The following is a 23,302-nucleotide window of genomic DNA, read 5'->3' as shown; positions in this document are numbered from 1 at the left end:
AGTGCCAGCGCATTCAACAGGGCACCCAGCTCGAAAGGTTTGGGGGTGATTACCCAAAAAACGCCCCTAATCATCTAATAAGGTGAAAAGTGATTATGGGAGCCAAAAATAAAAACTTCCTCTATTTTTATTTAAAACGCGCTGGCATTGAGGAGCGCAGAGTTGGTTTTGTGCCATTAATCAGAGTAAGAGGCGCATGAACGCATCTGTGTCGCTAATGGTATTGTTTTAGTGGCGCAGAAGAATCAGTGCGTTCACACCTCCCTACACTAAAGGCTCGCTGGTTTCGGTGCGCAACGACCTTGGCGACTTGAGACCCTTTGTAGCCCCCCTCCGTGCGCGGATCACACGGGTCACATCAAAGGCCCGGCGCATGTCGTCCACTATCAAACGATTGGCAGTTTCTGTAAGTTATAAGGGGCTTAAACAGCCTGACATCAGCGCACCCAAGTCATTCTGCAAACTTCATCCAGAGAGCAACATCTCTCCTTCTCCATATCTATAACCAGTCATGGAATACTCCATCACGGGGATCTTATGCCTGCTCCTGTGGGTGTTCTGGGCGGACGCGGAGCACCCGGTCACCCTGATCAGTAAGGTGCACGGTTCGGGGAAAGGACCGTACCCACTTTACATGATGCACCTCTACAGGACTCTACTAGCAGGGGATGGAAGGAAACCAGCAGGCGCACCGACCACCAGCCTGGGCTACGAGCACCCATCACTGCACAACTCCGACTCGGTTCTCAGCCTGGTCGCAAAAAGTGAGTACAAATTATTTATTTATTTAAATGTTTTCTTCCCTGTTTAGTTTGTATTTTATAAGCATAAGACACCTATAATACAGGAGTTTGTAGAATACTGTGTAACAGGGGACTTGTTTGGGTAAATGGAGGGGCTTTGTCATGCAGGCTCTCAGTGATATGCATGTGTATTGCACATGTCCAGGAATTCCTGAATCCACACCATGTTTATTGGTGCACATTTAGGAATATACTGTGCAGACATTCCAGATTTGTTTATTGGACACACATAACATTCCAGTTCTGACATGTACTGATTGTTTATTGGAACACATTTTGTGTATACACACTATTGACAAATTACTGAGCATCGACTAATAGTGTTTACTTGTATTTTTATTAATGTATTATCTTGAATTTAATTTTATTATGGCTTTGTAACATCCTCTCACACAACCTGAGTGCTTATTTTTTGTAATTTAACATATAATAATATATAATACAATGCTTATATTAGGAATCTTTGATTAGTGGAGGTAATAATGTATATGTATGTCATTCTAAAATCATTTCATTCATGTTTCATAAATTCGGACCAATATGAGGCAGATATTCTAATTTTTTTTATTAAGGTTAGGTTTTATTCAAGCTTGGACTCATATTTATTTCTATGTATTATTTTATTATGGTTTGGATACTCAGGGCTATATGTGCATCATGCTCACTCAGTCATGTATTCATATTCTTTAATACATGATCAAATTCATACTATATTTATTATAACTAGTTTTTGTTAGCAGTAAGGCAGGTTTGTTTTGCAGATTTGTTAGGGCAAACAGACTCATTCATGTGCTACTCACCCAGTCATTGATTATGCCCGGGGTGTGTATTGGTGTAAGACGTCTGCTTAAAAGTGGGAATACACAATTAGACAACCTGAGCTTTCAGCTTTATTAAGTGCAGTGGCTGCGGATGTGTGAAGCCTGTTTCAAGTTCTGCAAAGCACCAAACATTAATTAAGATCTCTAGACTGTTGTTTATAAGGTCCACGGTCCATCCTGCAAGTTCTTACGTTGTCTTTGTGTTGCATAATTTCAGGTTGCTACCAAGCGGGCGACAAGTGGGCCATCACGTTCGACATGTCCTCCATCTCAGCGAGCGACGACGTCCAGCGTACCGAGCTGCGCGTCCGCCTTCCAGAGTTCTTCACCTCCGAGAACGCCCTGGTGGACGTCTACCATGCTCCCAAGGGTGACGAGGAGCGTCTGTATCTGGGTCGCATCAGCACCGTCCTGAGCACATCCTCTCACTCCTCGTGGAGGGTCCTGAACATCACCCAGATTCTGAAGTACTGGCTGCACCAGGGGGGTCCACCTCCTACCCAGGGTGCGGACCACGATGACGGCTCCCACGCAGATCCTGAGCGCTCCACACAGCATCCCACATCCAACAGTGTCATGATGGTGGTGTACTCGAGGCAAACCCGCACCCAGGCGTCCACGCTCATCCGTACAGCTGAGCACTCCAAGTACGTGGCCCATGACTGGGCGCACAGTGCGCCGGTGGGCCGACGCCACAAGCGCAACCACCGGGCGCTTAAGAGGGTGAGCGAGGCAGCGGGGCCCGGGGCCACCCCCATTGTCAAGCAAGCCGATGGAGAAAAGAAGCCTCTGTGCAGGAAGGTGGACATGTGGGTGGATTTTGACCAGATCGGCTGGAGTGAGTGGATCATTTATCCAAAACGGTTCAACGCGTTCCGCTGCGAGGGCAGATGCCCAACACCGGTGGACGAATCGTTCACCCCGACAAACCACGCTTACATGCTGGTAAGAATCGCAGACCCTGCGATGCCAACATCTGCTGGCATTTATAATATTTAAAAATATAAAATCGTGTTATGTTTGTTATATAATTCAATTGCTTAACCATTTTCCTTTTTCCTTTTATTCCAGAGTCTACTGAAGCTGCACCACCCGGACCGCGTCCCATGCCCATCCTGCGTGCCCACCAGCCTGGGTCCCGTCTCCATGCTCTACTACGAAAACGGCAAGATGGTGATGAGGAATCACGAGGGCATGGTGGCAGAAGCGTGTGGGTGCCGCTGAGCCTCAAAACGCAGACCAGGACGAACTTCAGCACTTACAGCACCAACGCAAGTTAATTCCACAAGGACAAAGACTTCAGCACTAAACAAAGACTCGTATTTATATATTAAAAAAAGCAAAAGTTGCACAAATGATCGCAGGATTCACAGCTGATGGATGATTCTAAACGATTCCTTCTTTAAAAAACGAATCAAGAAAGTCGATTCACTAGCAACTGTAAATATTAAAATATTTAACTATAATTTACTGTAAGTCTGCAGGATTTAATAAGCTAGATGATTTGTGTTTAGTTTTTAACACTTGAAATGTTGAATCAAATGAATCCACTCAAAGAGGTGAAGCATAATTGTTATTATCATAGGCATGCTGTTTTATTTATTAAAGCTCAGCAGCTACATATTTACAGTGATTTAATGTAAATAAAATATAATGTCTGTACATAAAATGTACAAATGTAATCATTAAATATATTTGAATGCATATTTAGTAAAGTCTCATTCTTATTTAAACCTTGTTTTGCACTCTGAGTCTTATTTTATGTTTACATTTAATGCATTTATCAGAAGCTTTATCCAAATCAACTTATATTCATTCATTCATGTGCTTGAGCCTATCCCTATGCAGGGCGCACACACACATACAGTAGTGTTAAAAAAAATAGCAGTGATTTTAAAAAAGTGAATAAAGCACAAAATCATTATAATAACTTTTATTTCCATAAATGCAAATGCACTGAAAATACTACACTTTCAATTCTAAATCAAAACATTAACAACATTTAGCCAGTTTGTGTCAATCCTTTACAGAAAATTAAGAAAAATGAATATTAGGCTGTTCAAAATAATAGCAGTGCAGCATTTTTCTTTAAAAACTCAAAAAATGTATCTATAAACTGAAAATGTTTGAGGTTTCACTTTACTTTAAATTACTGAACTAATATTTAGTGGCATAACAATTGTTTCCGAGATCTGTGTTGTATGGAGTCGATCAACTTCTGGCACCTCTGAACAGGTATTCCAGTCCAGAATGATTAGACTACATTCCACAGTTCTTCTGCAATTTTGGGTTTTGCCTCAAAAAAACACGTTTCAGATGTCAGCCCACAAGTTCTCTCTGGGATTGAAGTCAGGGGATTGTGCTGGCCACTCTATTACCTCAATCTTGTTTGTCTGTAACCAAGATGTTTTGGGTCATTGTCATGTTGAAACACCCATTTTAAGGACATTTCTTCTTCATCATAGGGCAACATGATCTGCTCAAGTATTCTGATATATTTAAACTGATCCATGATCCCTCGTATGTGATAAATAGGTGTAACACCATGGTATGAGAAACATCCCATATCATCATTTTGTACCACCGTGCTTTACTACCTTTACAGTGAACTGTGGCTTGAATTCAGTGCTCGAGGGTCGTCTGACATACTGTCTACGGCCACTAGACCCAAAAAGAACGATTTTGCTTTCACCAGTCCACAAAATGTTGAGCCATTTCTCATTGGACCAGTCAATGTGTTCCTTGGCAAATGTTAACCCATTCAGGACACGTCTTTATCTTAACAACGGGACTTTGCAGAAGTTCTTGCTGGAAAATCGGCTTCACTTAATCATCTTCTGTACTCACTGGTAACTTCAGATGTTCCTTGATCTTTCTGGAGGTGATCACTTGCTGAACCTTTGCCATTCTGGCTATTCTTTGATCCATTCGAACAGTAGTTCCACGCTTCCTTCCATATCTTTCAGGTTTTGGTTTTCACTTTAAGGCATTTGAGATCATTTTAGCTGAGCAGCCTATCATTGCTGCACTTCTCTGTATGTTTTTTCCCTCTAAAATCAACTTTTTAATCAAAGTACGCTGTTCATCAGAACAATGTCTGGAACAACCCATTTTACCCAGTATTTCAGAAGGAAATGCGCTATGACCAATCACATAAAGCAAATCTAAAATGCTACCGTCTTCTTCCCCCCGACAGCGTTACACCTACATTAATGTTCCCCAGTAGTTGGATAAACGTGGAGGCTCCAAAGAAATTAAAACTAGACGCCGAACGCAGATGATTTCAGGCGCACTGGGAGAATGAATATTAGTTCGGCGGGAGGTGAGTATGTTTAAATGAAAGAAGTATTATAATCTTCACATTAGGATTGTAAACTGGTGAGTGAAATTGGCAACATCAGGGAGCTGTGTTATATTTTTATTTATTTTATTACTAAAGACTCTGTGGCCCCGTGTTTGCATATTTTTACTCCATCTGGCCCCCAACAAGAAAACTCTGGACACCCCTGTTTTATGTAAACGCCTGACTGGCCGAAAGCACCACTGGGGATTAGAACCCTGGATCCCCCCTAAACACCAGAAGTGTGATGTGTTAAGTAATTTTATCCCTAAAACAAAAAGAATTCTTTATTATTATTTATGGTTTTTATTTAACGATTTAAAAATCATCGAGAGTGAGAAATATGCATAACAGTGGCGGCCATACATGGGTGTGAAAAAGTAATTGCCCCTCACTAATTTATGCATTTATGCATATTTTTAACCCATCATGATTATGATTCACACCTTTCTTTCTACTCTCGAGCCATCATTCCACACAAAACATGAAAGCTGAACGACGGATGGATTCTCAGACCATTTTAATTGCTCGTTCACAACATTTTTCATACGCTCACATGAATTACAGTCAGGGATTTTATCCCCTGTGGTTGATGAGAACCACTGTGTAACCAAAATAATTAAAAAAAATAGTTTTTACATTCAGTTGAAAGACTCTGGGTGAAAATTTCAAAAGAAAGAACGTTTACATTTTCATTACAAACAGGTAACACTGTCGCGAGGGGGATCGGTGTGCTAATGGTTTCCCGAAAGCTTCACAGTCGGTTAGAAAGATCTGGGTGCTGCAGCTCGATTCCAGCGGCCTTTCATTAACCCACACGAGCTGGATTCTGGAGCAGAAATGGCTGAAGGTGGTTTAATGATACTGGCATGTTCGGGCACGGCAGTGTGAGCTGGTGCTGGTTTGTGTGCCTGATATAAAAGCGTTAATACAGAAATAAAAGAAAAATACAGCGACAAAGAAGAAAAAAAGTGAAAAGGTGGAACGACGGAGGAGAAACCTGGTGGATTCGTCCTCTCAGACGGTCACAATCACAGTAATGTTGACGTGTTTCACTCTGACTGGAGCAGCGGACCTTCGTGGGCACTAGATGTCCATTTCAAACTGAGCGTCTTCTCCTGCAGAGGAAAAAAGCACCGACGGGATATATTACATTTTGTTTGTTTTTATAACGATAAGTTGTATATATTTCTGATATTTATGACAGAAATCTGTGTTTTATTTTAGTTTTATTGGCTTTGTGTTATACAGCGGAACCTCCATTTAACAGACCACCAAACGTCCGGTCCGCTTGTCCACATAATTCCCTCTAGTAGTTCAGTAAATGTCCACTAGCCGGCGCTTGTCTCTCTGTTTACATGAGCGACAGGCTTTATTTTGCCAGGACGCTCGCTTTGTTCTCGCCCTTTTCTCTGTGTTTTATGCCTAAATTTTTGCTTAGTTCTGCACCAGCGCTGCTCCAGTAGCCACCAGCAGAGCTTCAGACTCAGAAAAATTCCCAACTATGTGATCACGGCAACAACAAAAAAAAAACATCTCCACCACACAAGGTAAATTGTTTGCTTATTTATTTATTAGGATTTTAACGTCATGTTTTACACACTTTGGTTACATTCATGACAGGAACGATAGTTACAGTCATGGACAATTTAGTGTCTCCAGTTCACCTCACTTGCACGTCTTTGTACTGTAGGAGGAAACCGAACTCCCGCAGGAAACCCACGTAGACACGGGAGAACATGCAAACTCCACACAGAAAGAACCCAGGACCTTCTTGCTCTGAGGTGACAGTGCTACCCACTGAGCCAACGTGCCCCCCAGGTGAGAAGGGATAGGTTTGTTTGTTCTGTGTTACTATATTACATTTAAAATATGAATCTGATCTACATCCTATGATATCATATATATCACTCTAACAGTCCTGACTGAACCTTTAATATGTACCGTCTGGTCACTTCTGGTCAAAAGTATGTGGGATTAAATCCTCCATCATAACTCACATACAGATTATACAGGTAGAAGACCTGCTCATGGTGGGCCAGAGTCCTGACCTGAGGAGCACATACTAGCACGTGCGGTTTTCCTATGTGTTGCACCAATGTGAAGCCATTTTCCTAAACATTGTGACTGGCTTAAGCTCCTGGGGCGTGTGTGTTTTTATTTATGTATTTATACATATATTTATTACATTTTAATTAAGCATTTCTTTTTATATGATTCTTGCCTTTGTCTTCTTTTATTTGCATTGTTGTATTTGTGCCAGTTTCTGTTAAACTGCTGCAGTATGAAAGGTGCTATATAAATAATGATTATTATAATCTATTAATATTATGTGGACACGCCTCCTAATTATTGAGTTCAGCAGGATCTATTTGGTTTTTATTATACATGGATTGACTAGTTTGGTGTGGAGGAGCTCCAGTGGTCTGCACAACCCTGACCTCAAATTCATTAAACACCTTTGGGATGAATTGGAACACTGACTACAAGACAGGGTGAGGAGCCCTACCAGAATGAATCTGGCTGTGTTCTCATAGTAAAACAACTCCTATTAATAATAATAATAATAATACGTGATAATAAATAAATAAGCTTGTACGTGACCGCCCCCTTGTGGAGGCTTTATGACACATCTTGTATAGAGAGAGTAAGACACATTGTGTTGCCTGGAAAAAATGTGGATCACTTGAAAAAAAGCTCATGGTCAGGTGTCCAAATACTTTTGGCCATATAGAGTATTCACATCAAAAGGAGAACCTTACCTGTACTCTTGTCCACAGGAGGGCTGCTGATGGTCTCTTTGGGGCGGGTTTTGTTGTTGTTAACGCCGATCGTGGGGGGGCTGGTCACTCCGGGGATGTCGGGCAGATAGGTGGGGGGCGTGTGGGCCAGCGGGGAGCTGCGACAGTCCAGCAGGAACTTTCGGTCGTAAATTATTCGGGTGCCTGACGAATCAAAAGCACAGAACATCTGTAGATTTTATATGAGTGCATTTAAAGACATTAATTTAGCCAACAGATGGGTAGGAAAAAAAAACAAAACACAGAGCCAGTTTTAATCGTGGTGGGGACTCGAACCCCCTTAGTTCCTCAGTCCCTGATCAGAACAACTACACCAAATAAAATAAGAAATAAAAATGAGTCAAACCCGTTAAGGCACACCAAACAAACTAAAGAAATACCAGCACTGGCTGTAATTAACTGTAATGAAGTCGAGACGTGAGGAGGAAATTACGTAGCAGTCTATCCCAGTCACTGGTCCACTACAAGTCCCAACATGCCCCACTGATTTATCAGGATGCAGCCAGAACATTAATTATTGTCACTTCTGAATGTAAAATGGAAATTACAGTAGGAGAAAAACATACAATACACAAGTGTGTAAAGTCACAAGGCGGCTGAAGGTGCTGGAAATAGTGCCGACTGCAGGTGTAATGATTATTAATTCTTATGGTCGATTTTATTAGCCAGTTCGGGCTAAAGGAACACAAAGCACACCAAGACTAAACTGGCTTTATGCTTAAATTAAAAAAGCTGGCGCAGTGAGCAGCGCTGTTGCCTTGCAGCAAGAAAAACCTGGGTTCGATTCCCTGGCCAAGCAGCCCAGGTCCTTTCTGTGTGAAGTTTGCATGTTCTCCCTGTGTCTGCGTGGGTTTCCTCCCAAAGTCCAAAAACATGCAGTAAGGGAGACACTGAATTACCCTATAGGTGAATGTGTGTGTGTGTGTGTGTATCTGGCCTGCAATGGACTGGCGCTCCATCCAGGGTGTTTATGTGTGCCTTGTTCCCATTGAAAAGCTGGGATAGGTTCAAGATAGGTGGTGGATCATTCTCAGCACTGCAGTGACACTGACATGGTGGTGGTGTGTTAGTGTGTGTTGTGCTGGTATGAGTGGATCAGACACGGCAGCGCTGCTGGAGTTTTTAAACACCTCACTGTCACTGCTGGACTGAGAATAGTCCACCAACCAAAAATATCCAGCCAACAGCGCCCCGTGGGCAGCGTTCTGTAACCACTGATGAAGGTCTAGAAGATGACCGACTCAAACAGCAGCAATAGATGAGCGATCGTCTCCGACTTTACATCTACAAGGTGGACCGACTAGGTAGGAGTGTCTAATAGAGTGGACAGTGAGTGGACACGGTATTTAAAAACTCCAGCAGCGCTGCTGTGTCTGATCCACTCAAACCAGCACAACACACACTAACACACCACCACCATGTCAGTGTCACTGCAGTGCTGAGAATCATCCACCACCTAAATAATACCTGCTCTGTGGTGGTCCTATGGGGGTCCTGACCATTGAAGAACAGGGTGAAAGCAGGTTAACAAAGCATGTAAAGAAACAGATGGACTACAGTCAGTAATTGTAGAACTACAAAGTGCTTCTATATGGTAAGTGGAGCTGATAAAATGGACAGTGAGTGTAGAAACAAGGAGGTGGTTTTAATGTTATGGCTGATCGCTGTATTCTAAATTATTACCCACCTCCCCCTTCAATGCACACGCTCACTATGTTCGATATAATGGAGTATAATGGACTACAGTTCACTTTCTGACCAAAGGAAGCAAATTTGAGCTTCTGTGCTGCCCTCTGCCAGCGTCCACTTACTTTTCTTCACGTGTGTACTAGTGAACATCAAGTCCTCGGTTTTGAAGTGTTTTGATGGGAGCGCTACATGAATCACTGGGCACAGTGCAGCAACACTCCGGACAGGACGCCAATCAGACGTACAATAGACTGGACAACAGCTTTCTCAGAGCTGGTCAGAAGCCTGGATAAAAATAGGAGGGTTGCATCATGAAAGGCAAGTCTGGTATGCCAGACCAGAACGATGTGCTGTGGCAACGCTTACATATGAGGGCAGCTGTGTTTACTGTAGTGACGATTCTGACTGACCAGTAAATGGTTCGGTATGTTTGGCACACAACTACATTTAGCATGGGTACTTGGGCACAGTACGGGTCACTTGGTAATGAAAACAAGCACTAAATGTGGCATCATGGATGTAAAAACAAACGTACCACAGGGTACCGTGCAGTGGAAATGGTGCAGTTGGGAAAGTGCTAGTGTGGCAGAAAATAAAACAAGCAAGCAATAGACCTACTAATGTATAATGAAATATGATTGGTCAACTCGTTGCAGCCCTAGAGACAGGAATGGCATCACTACTTGAACATCTGGAGATGGACTGGGTTCGAATTAGTAACCTTAACATAAATACACCGATCAGCCATAACATTAAAACCACCTCCTTGTTTCTACACTAACTGTCCATTTTATCAGCTCCACTTACCATATAGAAGCACTTTGTAGTTCTACAATTACTGACTGTAGTCCATCTGTTTCTCTGCATGCTTTGTTACCCCCTTTCATGCTGTTCTTCAATGGTCAGGACCCCCACAGGACCACCACAGAGCAGGTATTATTTAGGTGGTGGATGATTCTCAGCACTGCAGTGACACTGACATGGTGGTGGTGTGTGTTGTGCTGGTGCTCCTGGAGTTTTTAAACACCTCACTGTCACTGCTGGACTGAGAATAGTCCACCAACCAAAAATATCCAGCCAACAGCGCCCCGTGGGCAGCGTCCTGTGACCACTGATGAAGGTCTAGAAGATGATCGACTCAAACAGCAGCAATAGATGAGCGATCGTCTCTGACTTTACATCTACAAGGTGGACCGACTAGGTAGGAGTGTCTAATAGAGTGGACAGTGAGTGGACACAGTGTTTAAAGACTCCAGCAGCGCTGCTGTGTCTGATCCGCTCATACCAGCACAACACACACTAACACACCACCACCATGTCAGTGTCACTGCAGTGCTGAGAATCATCCAGCACCTAAATAATACCTGCTCTGTGGTGGTCCTGTGGGGGTCCTGACCATTGAAGAACAGGGTGAAAGCAGGCTAAAAGGTATGTAGAGAAACAGATGGACTACAGTCAGTAATTGTAGAACTACAAAGTGCTTCTATATGGTAAGTGGAGCTGATAAAATGGACAGTGAGTGTAGAAACAAGGAGGTGGTTTTAATGTTATGGCTGATCAGTGTAGAGCACAGACATTATTGTGCCAGTAGGGAGGTTTTTGTACCACTATTATTCTTTAAAAATAATTTTACATGGTTTAACCAGGGTGTGTGAAACACGGTTGGCTTCACTTGCTGGTCAGTTAGGATAAAAGCACCCGGTGAACTAATAAATCTAAACACCGAGAGTTTAACAGGGTGTAAGATGAGAAAACAAAACGGCAAGGTCGGCAGACTGGACGTGAATGCCCAGTGAGAACGTGGTATCAGTCCAGCTGCTATCAACCAGCTGAGCTCAGTGTCGGGTTTCCCATCGCAGACGCAGCCTTGACCCGTGCGCCCTCACGTTCCCATGTAGCAGAACCGAGGACCTGATGTTCACTAGTACACACGTGAAGAAAAGTAAGTGGACGACTGGAAGGGGGCAGCACAGATGCTCAAATTCTTCTCCTCTGGTTAGAAAGTGGAGGAAACTGGAGCAGACACGGGGAGAACATGCAAACCTCACACAGAAAGGACCCAGACTGATCCGCCTGGGAATCAAACCCAGGACCTTCTTGCTGTTAGAGCTTTATTATATTGAACATAGTGAGCGTGTGTATTAAGGGTGGCATTAATAAGAGTAGACATATAGATGATGCCTACGCCTACATGGCTGGAGACCATTGATAAACAAGGCAGCGCTAGCTTAGCGTTTAAGGTCCTGGACTAGTAATCGTAAGGTTGCTGGTTCAAGCCCCACATCTGCCCTCATTTGCTTGGAATGTACATGGTCAGAATTATAAGTCGCTTGGGATAAAAGACACTATTAAAGGCTGGAAATTTAAAAATAAAAGACTGGGGTTTAAATGGGGTTTGTGGATTGGATTTGGTGCTCTGACCCACCACAAGCCTGACCAGAATTTATTTACTATTTTATTTTAAATGTCATGTTTTACACACTTTGGTTACATTCAGGACTGAACAGAACTGTGACTATACAGTCTGAGTAATTAAGGTTAAGGGCCTTGCTCAAGGGCCCAACGGCAGCAACCAAGCAGTGGTGGGGCTTGAAACAGCGACCCTCTGATTACTAGTCCGGTACCTTAACCACTAGGTTACAGCTTGCCCTACTTTTACTGGTAGTTACTGGTTACACAAGATTCATCAATTCAAGTGTAACGTCAAACAGTCATGAACAATTTAGTGTCTCCCGTTCAGCTCACGTGCAGGTCTTTGTACTGTGGGAGGAAACCGGACCTCCCATAGGAACCCACACAGACACGGGGAGAACATGCAAACTCCAAACAGAAAGGACCCGGACCTCTCCACCTGGGAATCGAACCCAGGACCTTCCTGCTGTGAGGCGACAGTGCTACCCACTGAGCCACCCACCCAGGCCAGACCATAACCCACCGTGGTGACCACTGAACATTTTGTCCAGGCAACACAATGCATCTTACTCTCTCTACACAAGATGTAACATAAAGCCTCCACAAGGGGGCGTTTGCATACAAGTTTATTTTATTATTATTATTATTATTTTTCTCTGCGACCCATTTTTTTAGACTCACGACCCACCTAAGGGTTTAGAGGTATTCCAAACCTATAATTAAAGTACACTGGATGCCTTATTATGGTAAACATAAAACGTGATCAGTGATCAGGACGTCCATCTTGCACCTCCGTTTGCTCCATTTGGGTTTCAGCTTCCTGCGTAGTGAACGTCACTGTCCTCTCTCCCATAAACCCACACCCACCCATCACTTCAGTACTGCATGATGCTCCAAACAGTCAGTTCACAGTCAGCTACACTGACCGTGTGAAATGAAGGTACAAATCGGTGTCTCCACCAGCTGATACCATGTTTACGATCTGCGAGCGGTGACTTGCATCAGTGCATGAAAATCTTTCCAGTAAATAAATCACTGGACACTTAACCATGTTTACCGTGTTACTGGACACAGCAAAGGAACTTGGAGCTGGAACCCACACACTTCTGGGTGTGTATGAGTAAGATAGAAATAGCAGAAGTAACTACAGAAAAGAAGAAGTCAGGACACTCGTACCGTCACATCACATGCCACCGACGGGCAGTTAATAGTTTTCAGGGCTGTTTGTACAACTTCAGTTAGTAGCAGATACTGTTAAGAGGTTATAATTGGCTCAGAAGGAAGCGTACACACACTTCTAAGAAAGCAGTAAACACCAGGCAGTCGTTACAGACCTACATGCATGCACATTAAAGAGCTAGTACTTTATTAAAGAAACAAATTATTATCTTATTCATCTCAGAACTTTTTGCTGTTTACTAATGAATACAAAGAAAACAATGCTTTATTTAGGGATTCCTGCTGGGAAACCCAGGAGCACCTCAACCCAGGGATAAGTGTATGACGTGTGTGGTCGTGGTGACTGTCAACAATAATAAACACATAAATAATGGAAACGATGTTCAAACGTACTCTGAAATTCCTTCTAATATTAAGTTCAGCTGTTTCAGTCACATTCATTTAACGTCATGTTTTACACACTTTGGTTACATTCATGACAGAAACGGTAGTTAATGGTTGCACAGGATTCATCAGTTCACAAGTTTAATGTCAAAGACAGTCATGGACAATTTTGTATCTCCAATTCACCTCACTTGCACATCTTTGGACTGTTGAAGGAAAGCCATGAGACACAAGGAGAACATGCAAACTCCACACAAGAAGGACCCACATCTGTAGTCTGGGAATCAAACCTAGGACCTTCTTGCTGCGAGCCACCGTGCCACCCCGAACAGGTGAATAAGCAAGGTCCATGAGGACATGGTTCAACATGGTGTGGTAGAATTCCAAAGCCCTGACCTCAGCCGAATCGTTCACACCTTTGGAATGAATTAAAAAAGCAATCATCACTGCCCTACTGCACAAATGCTCATTTGGGCACAAATTCCCACAGATCTAAATATTGTGGACTGCCATTTGAATAATGGATTTCTGTATGATGTGCCTCATTTTCCTTTGTGTATTAAGTATAATTGGATTTACACACGTTTCATAAATGAGAAATGTTTTAGGTTAATCACAACAGTCGGTTAGATTTATAGTGTGTGGAACATGTATTGGCTTTTTGCTGTGCAAGCAGTAGCTTAGGTCACATTCTGTGATGACAACGCACTGGAATGTCAATACAGCCTGGTTTTCACTGCTTTCATCCACTGTATGTATTAGAAGTGTTTCAGCTTTCTGCTGAGCAAATTATAACCATAAAACTCTTGGAAGCAGAGCAGGTTTCATTTATTATTTATTTACTAGGATTTTAACGTCATGTTGTACACTGAGGTGGTTACATTCATGACAGGAACGGTAGTTACTCGTTACACAAGATTCATCAGTTCACAAGGTCATATCGAACACACTCATGGACAATTTTGTATCTTGCACATATTTGGACTGTGGGAGGAAACCGGAGGTCCCGGAGGAAACCCACACAGACACAGGGAGAACGTGCAAACTCAACACAAAAAGGACCCGGACCTCTTCACCTGGGGATCGAGCCCAGGACCTTCTTGCCGTGAGGCGACAGTGCTACCCACCGAGCCACCATCCCACCCCCCCCAAATAAACGACATGCTTTTACATTTCTGGAAAGAGTGCTCATTTGGGCACAAATTCCCACAGATACAATGTAAATGTTGTGGACTGTCATTTGAATAATGGATTTCTGTATGATGTGCCTCATTGTCCTTTGTGTATTTTATATAATTAGATTTACACACGTGTATTATAAGTGAGAAGAGGAACAGACCCCGAGTTAAGCACCTAATGTCATGTCAGTCAAACGGTTATGCTAATTATATGATTTGGAATGGAAAAATACTCCATTTATTGCGAACACGTGTAAAATAGAAGCATTTTTGCTTTTTTTATGTTCTATTTTTATTTAGAACTGTAGACGTATTCAATGTATAGTAAACAAACCGTGCTGCACGGCGCATGCGCAATACTAGTACCCAAAACAAACATAAACAATGAACCTGACAGGTCCTAAACTGAGCTCTGTCCTGCCTGTATAGATTTATTATTACTAGTGGTTGTTATTATCTTGTAGGTTGTTGTATAACAGATAAATGTGTAGAAATAGGTGTGATTTACCTCCAGGAGTGGTGCTGAACAGGGTTCCTCCGGGTGTACTGGAGTAATCATGAGGCAGATGGGCCGCGTCGCTGATGGGAACCCGCCTGCTGGTCGGAATGGCCCGGCTGGTGGTTTTCTCACTGCTTATGGACATTTTCTACCAATAATGACTCCCCAGCCTTCTGCACCTGTATCAAACCTGAACCAAAACATCACCACACTGTCCATGTTAATTTACAGAACAGTATCAGACACACAGTTTGCTAACACTGTCCGTTATTTATTTACCTTCTCGCTTCTGCGCCAAATAGGGCTATTTTCTAAATAAATATTAGTATATTATTTAGATAATCTCATCTCAGTCACTCGTTCACCCTCTCAGACGAGCTAAATAATGAATATCTGGCTCTCTGCAGCACCACGGTCGTTTCCCTCACACACACTCGCACCGCACTACAGGAAAGAGCTATTTAAAACCCACAACACCACGTCACGCGTCCTGATTGGGCAATGCTCTCGCAAGGCACGACGGGACTTGTAGTTCATCCCGCAAGTATTTTGTAGTCCATAATATTTCTTACAGAGCAGAACGTTTCGATCATCCTGATCGAATCTCTTTTTTTTTCGATTTTTAATGTGAAACCAAGTAAACATATTCTTGACAGAAAACACATCTATGCACATTTTAATAAAAATGGTTTGCTATTGAAGCAAACAAACAAAAAAAACCAAATAGCTCAATGCTGAAGGTACTGGGCTAGTAACCCGAAAGCTTGCCTGCCAGGTTGCCATTGAAAACTGGACTCATCAGAGAAGATAACCCTACTCTAGTTGTAACAGCAGACCCCTCTCATCCTGTACATCACCCTTTTCAAACACTTCCATCTGGCTATCAAAACGAACACAACCGAACATGCTAACAGCTTTCCCCCCCCTAAGCTGTTTGTTTGTTTGTTTGTTTATTAGGATTTTAATGTCATGTTTTACACTTTGGTTACATTCATGACAGGAACGGTAGTTACTCATTACACAAGGTTCATCAGTTCACAAGTTTAATATCAAACACAGTCTTGGACAATTTAGTGTCTCCAATTCATCTCACTTGCACGTCTTTGGACTGTGGGAGGAAACCGGAGCACCCAGAGGAAACCCACGTGAACACAGGGAGAACACGCAAACTCCACACAGAAAGGACCCGGACCGCCCCACCTGGGGATTGAACCCAGACCCCTCTCATCCTGGACATAACCTTTTTCAAACACCTCCATCTGGCAGAAGACTCAGGGCAATCACAACAAACACAACCAGACTTCCAGACGTCGTTCCCTTGGTTAAATACTTGTTAACAGTCTGTGTGCTGTCTGGTCTGTTAAATGTTACATGTATTATTATTAGGGCTGTCGAAGTTAACGCGATAATAACGCATTAACGCGACCTCAATTTAACGCGATTAAAAAAATTAGTGCCATTAACGCAAATTCTAGTTCATGTTGACACTTGACTGGTAGAACAAACGTTTTAATGTCGGACTTGCCACCGTTTTTCATTTGCGGTTTGTTAACATAATGTAACCGATCGTGGTAGTGATGCACTTGCATAATAAAAAAATAAATACACGCTATATTCACAAGTTGTCGGGAGCAGAACACTTTATTACACTTAATTAACTTCTTCTTCTGTACCGAATACCGGAAAGCTGAGTCGAGCACGTTAGTTCATGAACTATGGAAGCCCCAAAGGGTCAAAACACACTCACTTCGTGTAGAAACGTCCATCAAACCATCGTCACGATACAACCACAGACAAGTCTGTTACAATAACTACGCCTTATCCCACCTAAAGCACCACTGATCTACAATGTTTGCTGATGGAGAAATTCTAACCTACAATCTGACATTTACTGCCTAGTATGTGAGTGAATAAATCTCCCTTACAGTTTTCTCTTGTCCCAGCAGTTTTTAACATAAGTACATTTAGCATAAAATGTGTTCACCATTTTAACTGTAACATTTCACTTAAAAATCCTTGTTTTCTATAACATTTACACAGATTTTTTTTAATGCGATTAATCGCGATTAACTATATGAAATTCTGAGATTAATCGCGATTAAAAATTTTAATCGTTTGACAGCCCTAATTATTATGTGTATTATCAAAACAAATTCCTCGTATGTGTAACACACCCGGCAAAATAAAGTCAATCTTAATTCTGATTCGCAAACCACAGCCAGGCTCTTCTTTGTTTCTCATTGATGGGATTTTTTGTCTAGGTTTGCATTATACTTTCAGTCCTGCCTTTAGGAGCCTGTTTCAAACCGGCTTCTCTGTGCCATTTACCCCACATTCTTTTTGTAGATCACTTGATGTCATCTTACGATCGTTTAGTGACATTTAAATGAGTTTCGACATCCCTGGTTTCCCAAATGTCTTGTTTTTGTCGATTTGTAACGTGAAACCAAGAACAGAAAACAAAACTGTACATTTTAATGCAAAATTATGACGTGCTATTAGAACCAATAAACAAACAGCTCAGCAGTGAAGGTACTGGGCTTGTAACCAAAAGTTTGCTGGTTCAGGCTGCATGTCTGTCAGGTTGCCACTGTTAGGACTTTAACTAAAAAAAACTAAAAACTGGACTCATCAGAGAAGATGGCCCTACTCTAGTTGTCTACGGTCCAATCCTTATGGTCATTTGCAAACCACAGCCAGGCTGTTTATTGCTTTTCATTCATGTTTCAAACCATCTTCACTGCACGATTTACCCCACATTATTTTTGTAGGTCACTTGATGTCATCTTAAGGTTGTTTAGTGACATCTCGGACAGCGGTAAGTCGTTTTTCCTTCTGCAGGACTGTAGCTATGTTGTCCCCAATATTAGCCTGATGTTCTAATGAACCCCATCTTCAAAGTGTTAAGGATTGAACCAGCCTGATGCTTACTGTATCCCTCTAAAGATGTATCCCAGTACAACATGAAATAAACACTTGTTTTCCTCACTTAAAGTTGTACTTTTCTACTCGTTTGGCATGGTCAAGTTATTATTTATTACAGTTTCTTGGCCCAAAATGTATACACACTTAAATAGATCTTTTCAATAGAAAGTTGAATATAATTACGATAGCAATCTGTAGTATGATGTTGAAAGGAGACAACAGATTTTTATACAGGTTTTACTTTTGTTGGAGTGTGTACACATTTTTGGTGCCCTCTGTATACACCGATCAGCCATAACATTAAAACCACCTCCTTGTTTCTACACTCACTGTCCATTTATCAGCTCCACTTACCATATAGAAGCACTTTGTAGTTCTACAATTACTGACTGTAGTCCATCTGTTTCTCTGCATGCTTTGTTAGCCCCCTTTCACCCTGTTCTTCACAGGACCACCACAGAGCAGGTATTATTTAGGTGGTGGATCATTCTCAGCACTGCAGTGACACTGACATGGTGGTGGTGTGTTAGTGTGTGTTGTGCTGGTATGAGTGGATCAGACACAGCAGCGCTGCTGGAGTTTTTAAATACCGTGTCCACTCACTGTCCACTCTATTAGACACTCCTACTTAGTTGGTCCACCCTGTCAGTGATCACAGGACGCTGCCCACGGGGCGCTGTTGGCTGGATATTTTTGGTTGGTGGACTATTCTCAGTCCAGCAGGGACAGTGAGGTGTTTAAAAACTACTGATCCACTCATACCAGCACAACACACACTAACACACCACCACCATGTCAGTGTCACTGCAGTGCTGAAAATGATCCACCATCTAAATAATACCTGCTCTGTGGGGGTCCTGACCATTGAAACAGAAGGACTACAGTCAGTAATTGTAGAACTACAAAGTGCTTCTATATGGTAAGTGGAGCTGATAAAATGGACAGTGAGTGTAGAAACAAGGAGGTGGTTTTAATCTTATGGCTGATCTAAATAAAAGAGTAGGATCACTGTATTAAAGAAAGTAATGTCAGAACACGTCCACTATGTCACATCTTTCTTTTTTAATTTCTGTAAATGGTTTGAGCTGGTGTGCAGGATAAATGATCTATACATATCTCCATGTCAGAATGTCTCTGAATAAAAGGCTTGTTTACAATTTTACCTTGTTGTTTTTTCTCTTTTCCTCGTAACAATAAAAAAGAAAACGAGTTGAAGTAGCTACAAAGCCTCTACATTCCCCACGTTATCGAATGGGTGTGTTCTTGTAACTCGGTCCTAGCTAATATGCTTAAAGTACATCCATAACAACTCTAATAAGGGTGCATAGCATTCTAAACAATGTATATAAGTATATTTTCTCATATATTTATACATATACTTTTGAATAAAAACGTCTTTTCTGTGCATGTGTGCAGTTGCATTCCTTAGTACAGAGTAATATGATATTGCGTTAGTATCGTCACATATCCGTTCTAAAGGAGTACAGGTGAGCGCTAGGGTTTAGCAACAGTAACATTGCACACAAACTCATCATAACACATCAAAATAGTAATATGTCCTTTAAATATATATAGGGTGCCCTTTTAAAAAAAACAACACCCAAACAATACCAGTTCTGTTTCATCCAGTCAGATGTGCTGCCCACCATCCACACCCCAGCATCCCCTATAACAAAACTCATGTTGCTGTATATGATGATACTGTAGGATTGATTATATCTGAACACTGTCAGAATACATGTGCTATACAGGTACATCTTAATCCCTCTGCTGTAAAACAACACAAATATACAATAAAAGTACTTCTGAACTGTTCACTGATGTCCCCAATTAAGTCATAAAGGTACAGTACATCCTCTAGGTCCAATAATGGTACACAAGACGTGCCGGCACGTTCAGGGTGTCATCCAGCGACCAACGTTTCAAGATTAGATAAATATTAGAAACTTAGCAAGTCTAAATAATAATAACTACACATATTAATTACTGCTTGTCTGTAAAGGTCTTTTTAGTGGGATACATGAATAATATACACTGATCAGTCATAACATTAAAACCCCCTCCTTGTTTCTACACTCACTGTCCATTTTATCAGCTCCACTTACCATATAGAAGCACTTTGTAGTTCTACAATTACTGACTGTAGTCTGTTTCTCTGCATGCCTTTTTAACTTGCTTTCACCACCACAGAGCAGGTATTATTTAGGTGGTGGATCATTCTCAGCACTGCAAGTGACACTGACATGGTGGTGGTGTGTTAGTGTGTGTTGTGCTGGTATGAGTGGATCAGACACAGCAGCGCTGCTGGACCTGCTGGACACCTCACTGTCACTGCTGGACTGAGAATCGTCCACCAACCAAAAATATCCAGCCAACAGCTGTGACCACTGATGAAGGTCTAGAAGATGACCGACTCAAACAGCAGCAATAGATGAGCGATCGTCTCTGACTTTACATCTACAAGGTGGACCGACTAGGTAGGAGTGTCTAATAGAGTGGACAGTGAGAGGACACGGTACTTAAAAACTCCAGCAGCGCTGCTGTGTCTGATCCACTCATACCAGCACAACACACACTAACACACCACCACCATGTCAGTGTCACCGCAGTGCTGAGAATCATACACCACCTAAATAATACGTGCTCTGTGGGGGTCCTGACCATTGAAGAACAGGGTGAAAGCATGTTATATATGGTAAGTGGAGCTGATAAAATGGACAGTGAGTGTAGAAACAATAATGTTATGCCTGATCGGTGTAAAAGGTCTTGTTCTTTCCAAAGTCTCAAATGAACCAATAGTCTTGGTCTTGACTAAAACACTGGAAATTAAAAACAGTTATAGTTAAGTTTCTAATGTTTATCTTTAAACGGCTGGTTTGTACCCTGACGGGTGCACTGTGGTACCTTTTCTGGAAGTAAACACAACACTTGAAACTGGTGAGATGAAATTAAAAGTACCAGAGAACAAAAATTCACACAGATTTCACTCGTCCAGGAGAAAACAAAGAAACAATGCGGCTTCATTAACGATAAAATACAATCACGGCGATTCCTCCATCGTTGGTACGTAAGGTTAGCGTGTCTGCACGAAGACATTCAGTTATTGGTTCATTTATTCATGCCACAGGTAATAAATGACGTGTGCTTTGTGTGCTACATCTGAGCTGAAACAACTGATTACACGAAGAATCGCACTAATCTGACCTGCTCGGCTAAACGACGTTTATGTGACTTGTATATCGTGTATTCATATCATCTGAATTAAATACAAATGCTACTATTCAGGGTAAACACTGAACATACATACACACACTCACACACACACACACTGTTTTCTGTGTTTGATATTATTGCTTTGGTAGATTATGCTTGTTCGTCTCCGCTCCAGGATCAATGCAACACAAACTATTAAATAAACATAAAAATGATTAAATGAACACACACGTCATACACCGGGTGTGTATGTGTATGTATATATCTGTGTGTGTGTGAGACATAAACCAAGTGGACGGACAGTATTCACAGTTGGGGGTCAGTCTCAGGGCGGATTATCACAGTGCTGTGTGTATAAAGTTCATCTACCCATCATTACTGTGCATCAGAGTGAACATGAAGCGAATGAACTGGTCGAATATCGAACGCTGGTCCAGACTCGTGCTGGTTTTCACGTCCACGTGTTTCTGCTACAGACTTTCATTAATCAGGAAGGAAGTAAAGATCAAGAGCACAGAAATCCACGCCGCTTTGTGTCCCGATGTCCGCGTGGACGGGACAGGACAGCAGGAGGGACGCGGCGTGCGGTGCTACATTAGTTCGCGGGCAGAGCTACAACCATAGATAAATAAATAGCTGTTAAATGGGTGAAAAACAGAAATACACTCAAGCTACACTATATGATCATTTTTCACCCTATTTGTCACAATACCAGCCTCCGCTCTTCTGAAGAAGCTTTGTGCATGATTTTGGAGTGTGGCTGTAGAAACCTGAGCTTATTTCAGCTCACACCTGACATTCCGAACGGTCTCTGAAGCTTCTCCAGACCAGACTTGTCTAAAGCGGACCATGATTTGTGCTTGCGGGAACAGGAAAGGTCCTTCCTCAAACTGTTGCGTCAACAATGGAAGCAATTGTGTGAATATGTTACATATAATTTCTATCATTGCTCACAACTTTTAGCAATTAGTTTGCCTGGAACACCTGAAATAATAAGTAAAATGGGTGTCCAGATAATTTTGGCCGTTCCTGATCACCTCTGTTTTTACATTTACACATAATAGTAAACAACAGAAAATGTGACTAAAAATATACACTGATCAGCCATAACATTAAAACCACCTCCTTGTTTCTACACTCACTGTCCATTTTATCAGCTCCACTTACCATATAGAAGCACTTTGTAGTTCTACAATTACTGACTGTAGTCCATCGGTTTCTCTACATGCTTTGTTATCCCCCTTTCATGCTGTTCTTCAATGGTCAGGACCCCCACAGAGCAGGTATTATTTAGGTGGTGGATCATTCTCAGCACTGCAGTGACACTGACATGGTGGTGGTGTGTTAGTGTGTGTTGTGCTGGTATGAGTGGATCAGACACAGCAGCGCTGCTGGAGTTTTTAAATACCGTGTCCACTCACTGTCCACTCTATTAGACACTCCTACCTAGTTGGTCCACCTTGTAGATAAAGTCAGAGACGATCGCTCATCTATTGCTGCTGTTTGAGTCGGTCATCTTCTAGACCTTCATCAGTGGTCACAGGACGCTGCCCACGGGGCGCTGTTGGCTGGATATTTTTGGTTGGTGGACTATTCTCAGTCCAGCAGGGACAGTGAGGTGTTTAAATACTCCAGCAGCGCTGCTTTGTCTGATCCACTCATACCAGCACAACACACACTAACACACCACCACCTTGTCAGTGTCACCGCAGTGCTGAGAATGATCCACCACCTAAATAATACCTGCTCTGTGGAGGCTAACAAAGCATGCAGAGAAACAGATGGACTACAGTCAGTAATTGTCGAACTACAAAGTGCTTCTATATGGTAAGTGGAGCTGATAAAATGGACAGTGAGTGTTGAAACAAGGAGGTGGTTTTAATGTTATGGCTGATCAGTGTATATTTCCGTTATGAAAAAGGCTAACCGTGGTTTTCTTCTTGCTACCCTCTCATGAATGAGTTATTGTGCCGGCCACTTCTGGGTAGATTCGCTACTTTTCCTAATAGCCTCCATAAGGAGATAACAGAGTGAATGAATGAGTTGATTCCGTCTCAG

The 23,302-nt window shown here is 42.2% G+C and overlaps 2 protein-coding genes across 2 annotated transcripts; one reads left to right on the top strand and one right to left on the bottom strand.

Annotated features, from left to right (window-relative positions):
- The first annotated feature begins 511 nt into the window (after positions 1–511).
- ndr1 (nodal-related 1) lies at positions 512–2,848 on the top strand. Its single transcript, XM_063012185.1, has 3 exons — positions 512–764; positions 1,842–2,569; positions 2,696–2,848. The coding sequence occupies exons 1-3, from the start codon at positions 512–514 to the stop codon at positions 2,846–2,848; spliced, it is 1,134 nt and encodes a 377-aa protein (XP_062868255.1).
- A 2,619-nt stretch (positions 2,849–5,467) lies between these two features.
- On the bottom strand, positions 5,468–15,558 carry eif4ebp1 (eukaryotic translation initiation factor 4E binding protein 1). Its single transcript, XM_063011582.1, has 4 exons — positions 15,386–15,558; positions 15,116–15,296; positions 7,727–7,909; positions 5,468–6,082 (listed from the first exon to the last, which is right to left on the bottom strand). Exons 2-4 carry the CDS (start codon positions 15,249–15,251, stop codon positions 6,051–6,053), a joined length of 351 nt encoding a protein of 116 aa, XP_062867652.1. The 5' UTR covers positions 15,252–15,296; positions 15,386–15,558; the 3' UTR covers positions 5,468–6,050.
- Positions 15,559–23,302: the final 7,744 nt, after the last annotated feature.

The sequence above is a fragment of the Trichomycterus rosablanca genome, chromosome 16, assembly GCF_030014385.1.
Source record: "Trichomycterus rosablanca isolate fTriRos1 chromosome 16, fTriRos1.hap1, whole genome shotgun sequence".
Classification (NCBI taxonomy): Eukaryota; Metazoa; Chordata; class Actinopteri; order Siluriformes; family Trichomycteridae; genus Trichomycterus; species Trichomycterus rosablanca.
Note: the sequence above shows the minus strand (reverse complement) of the source record. Positions and strands in the feature narration are given on the sequence as shown.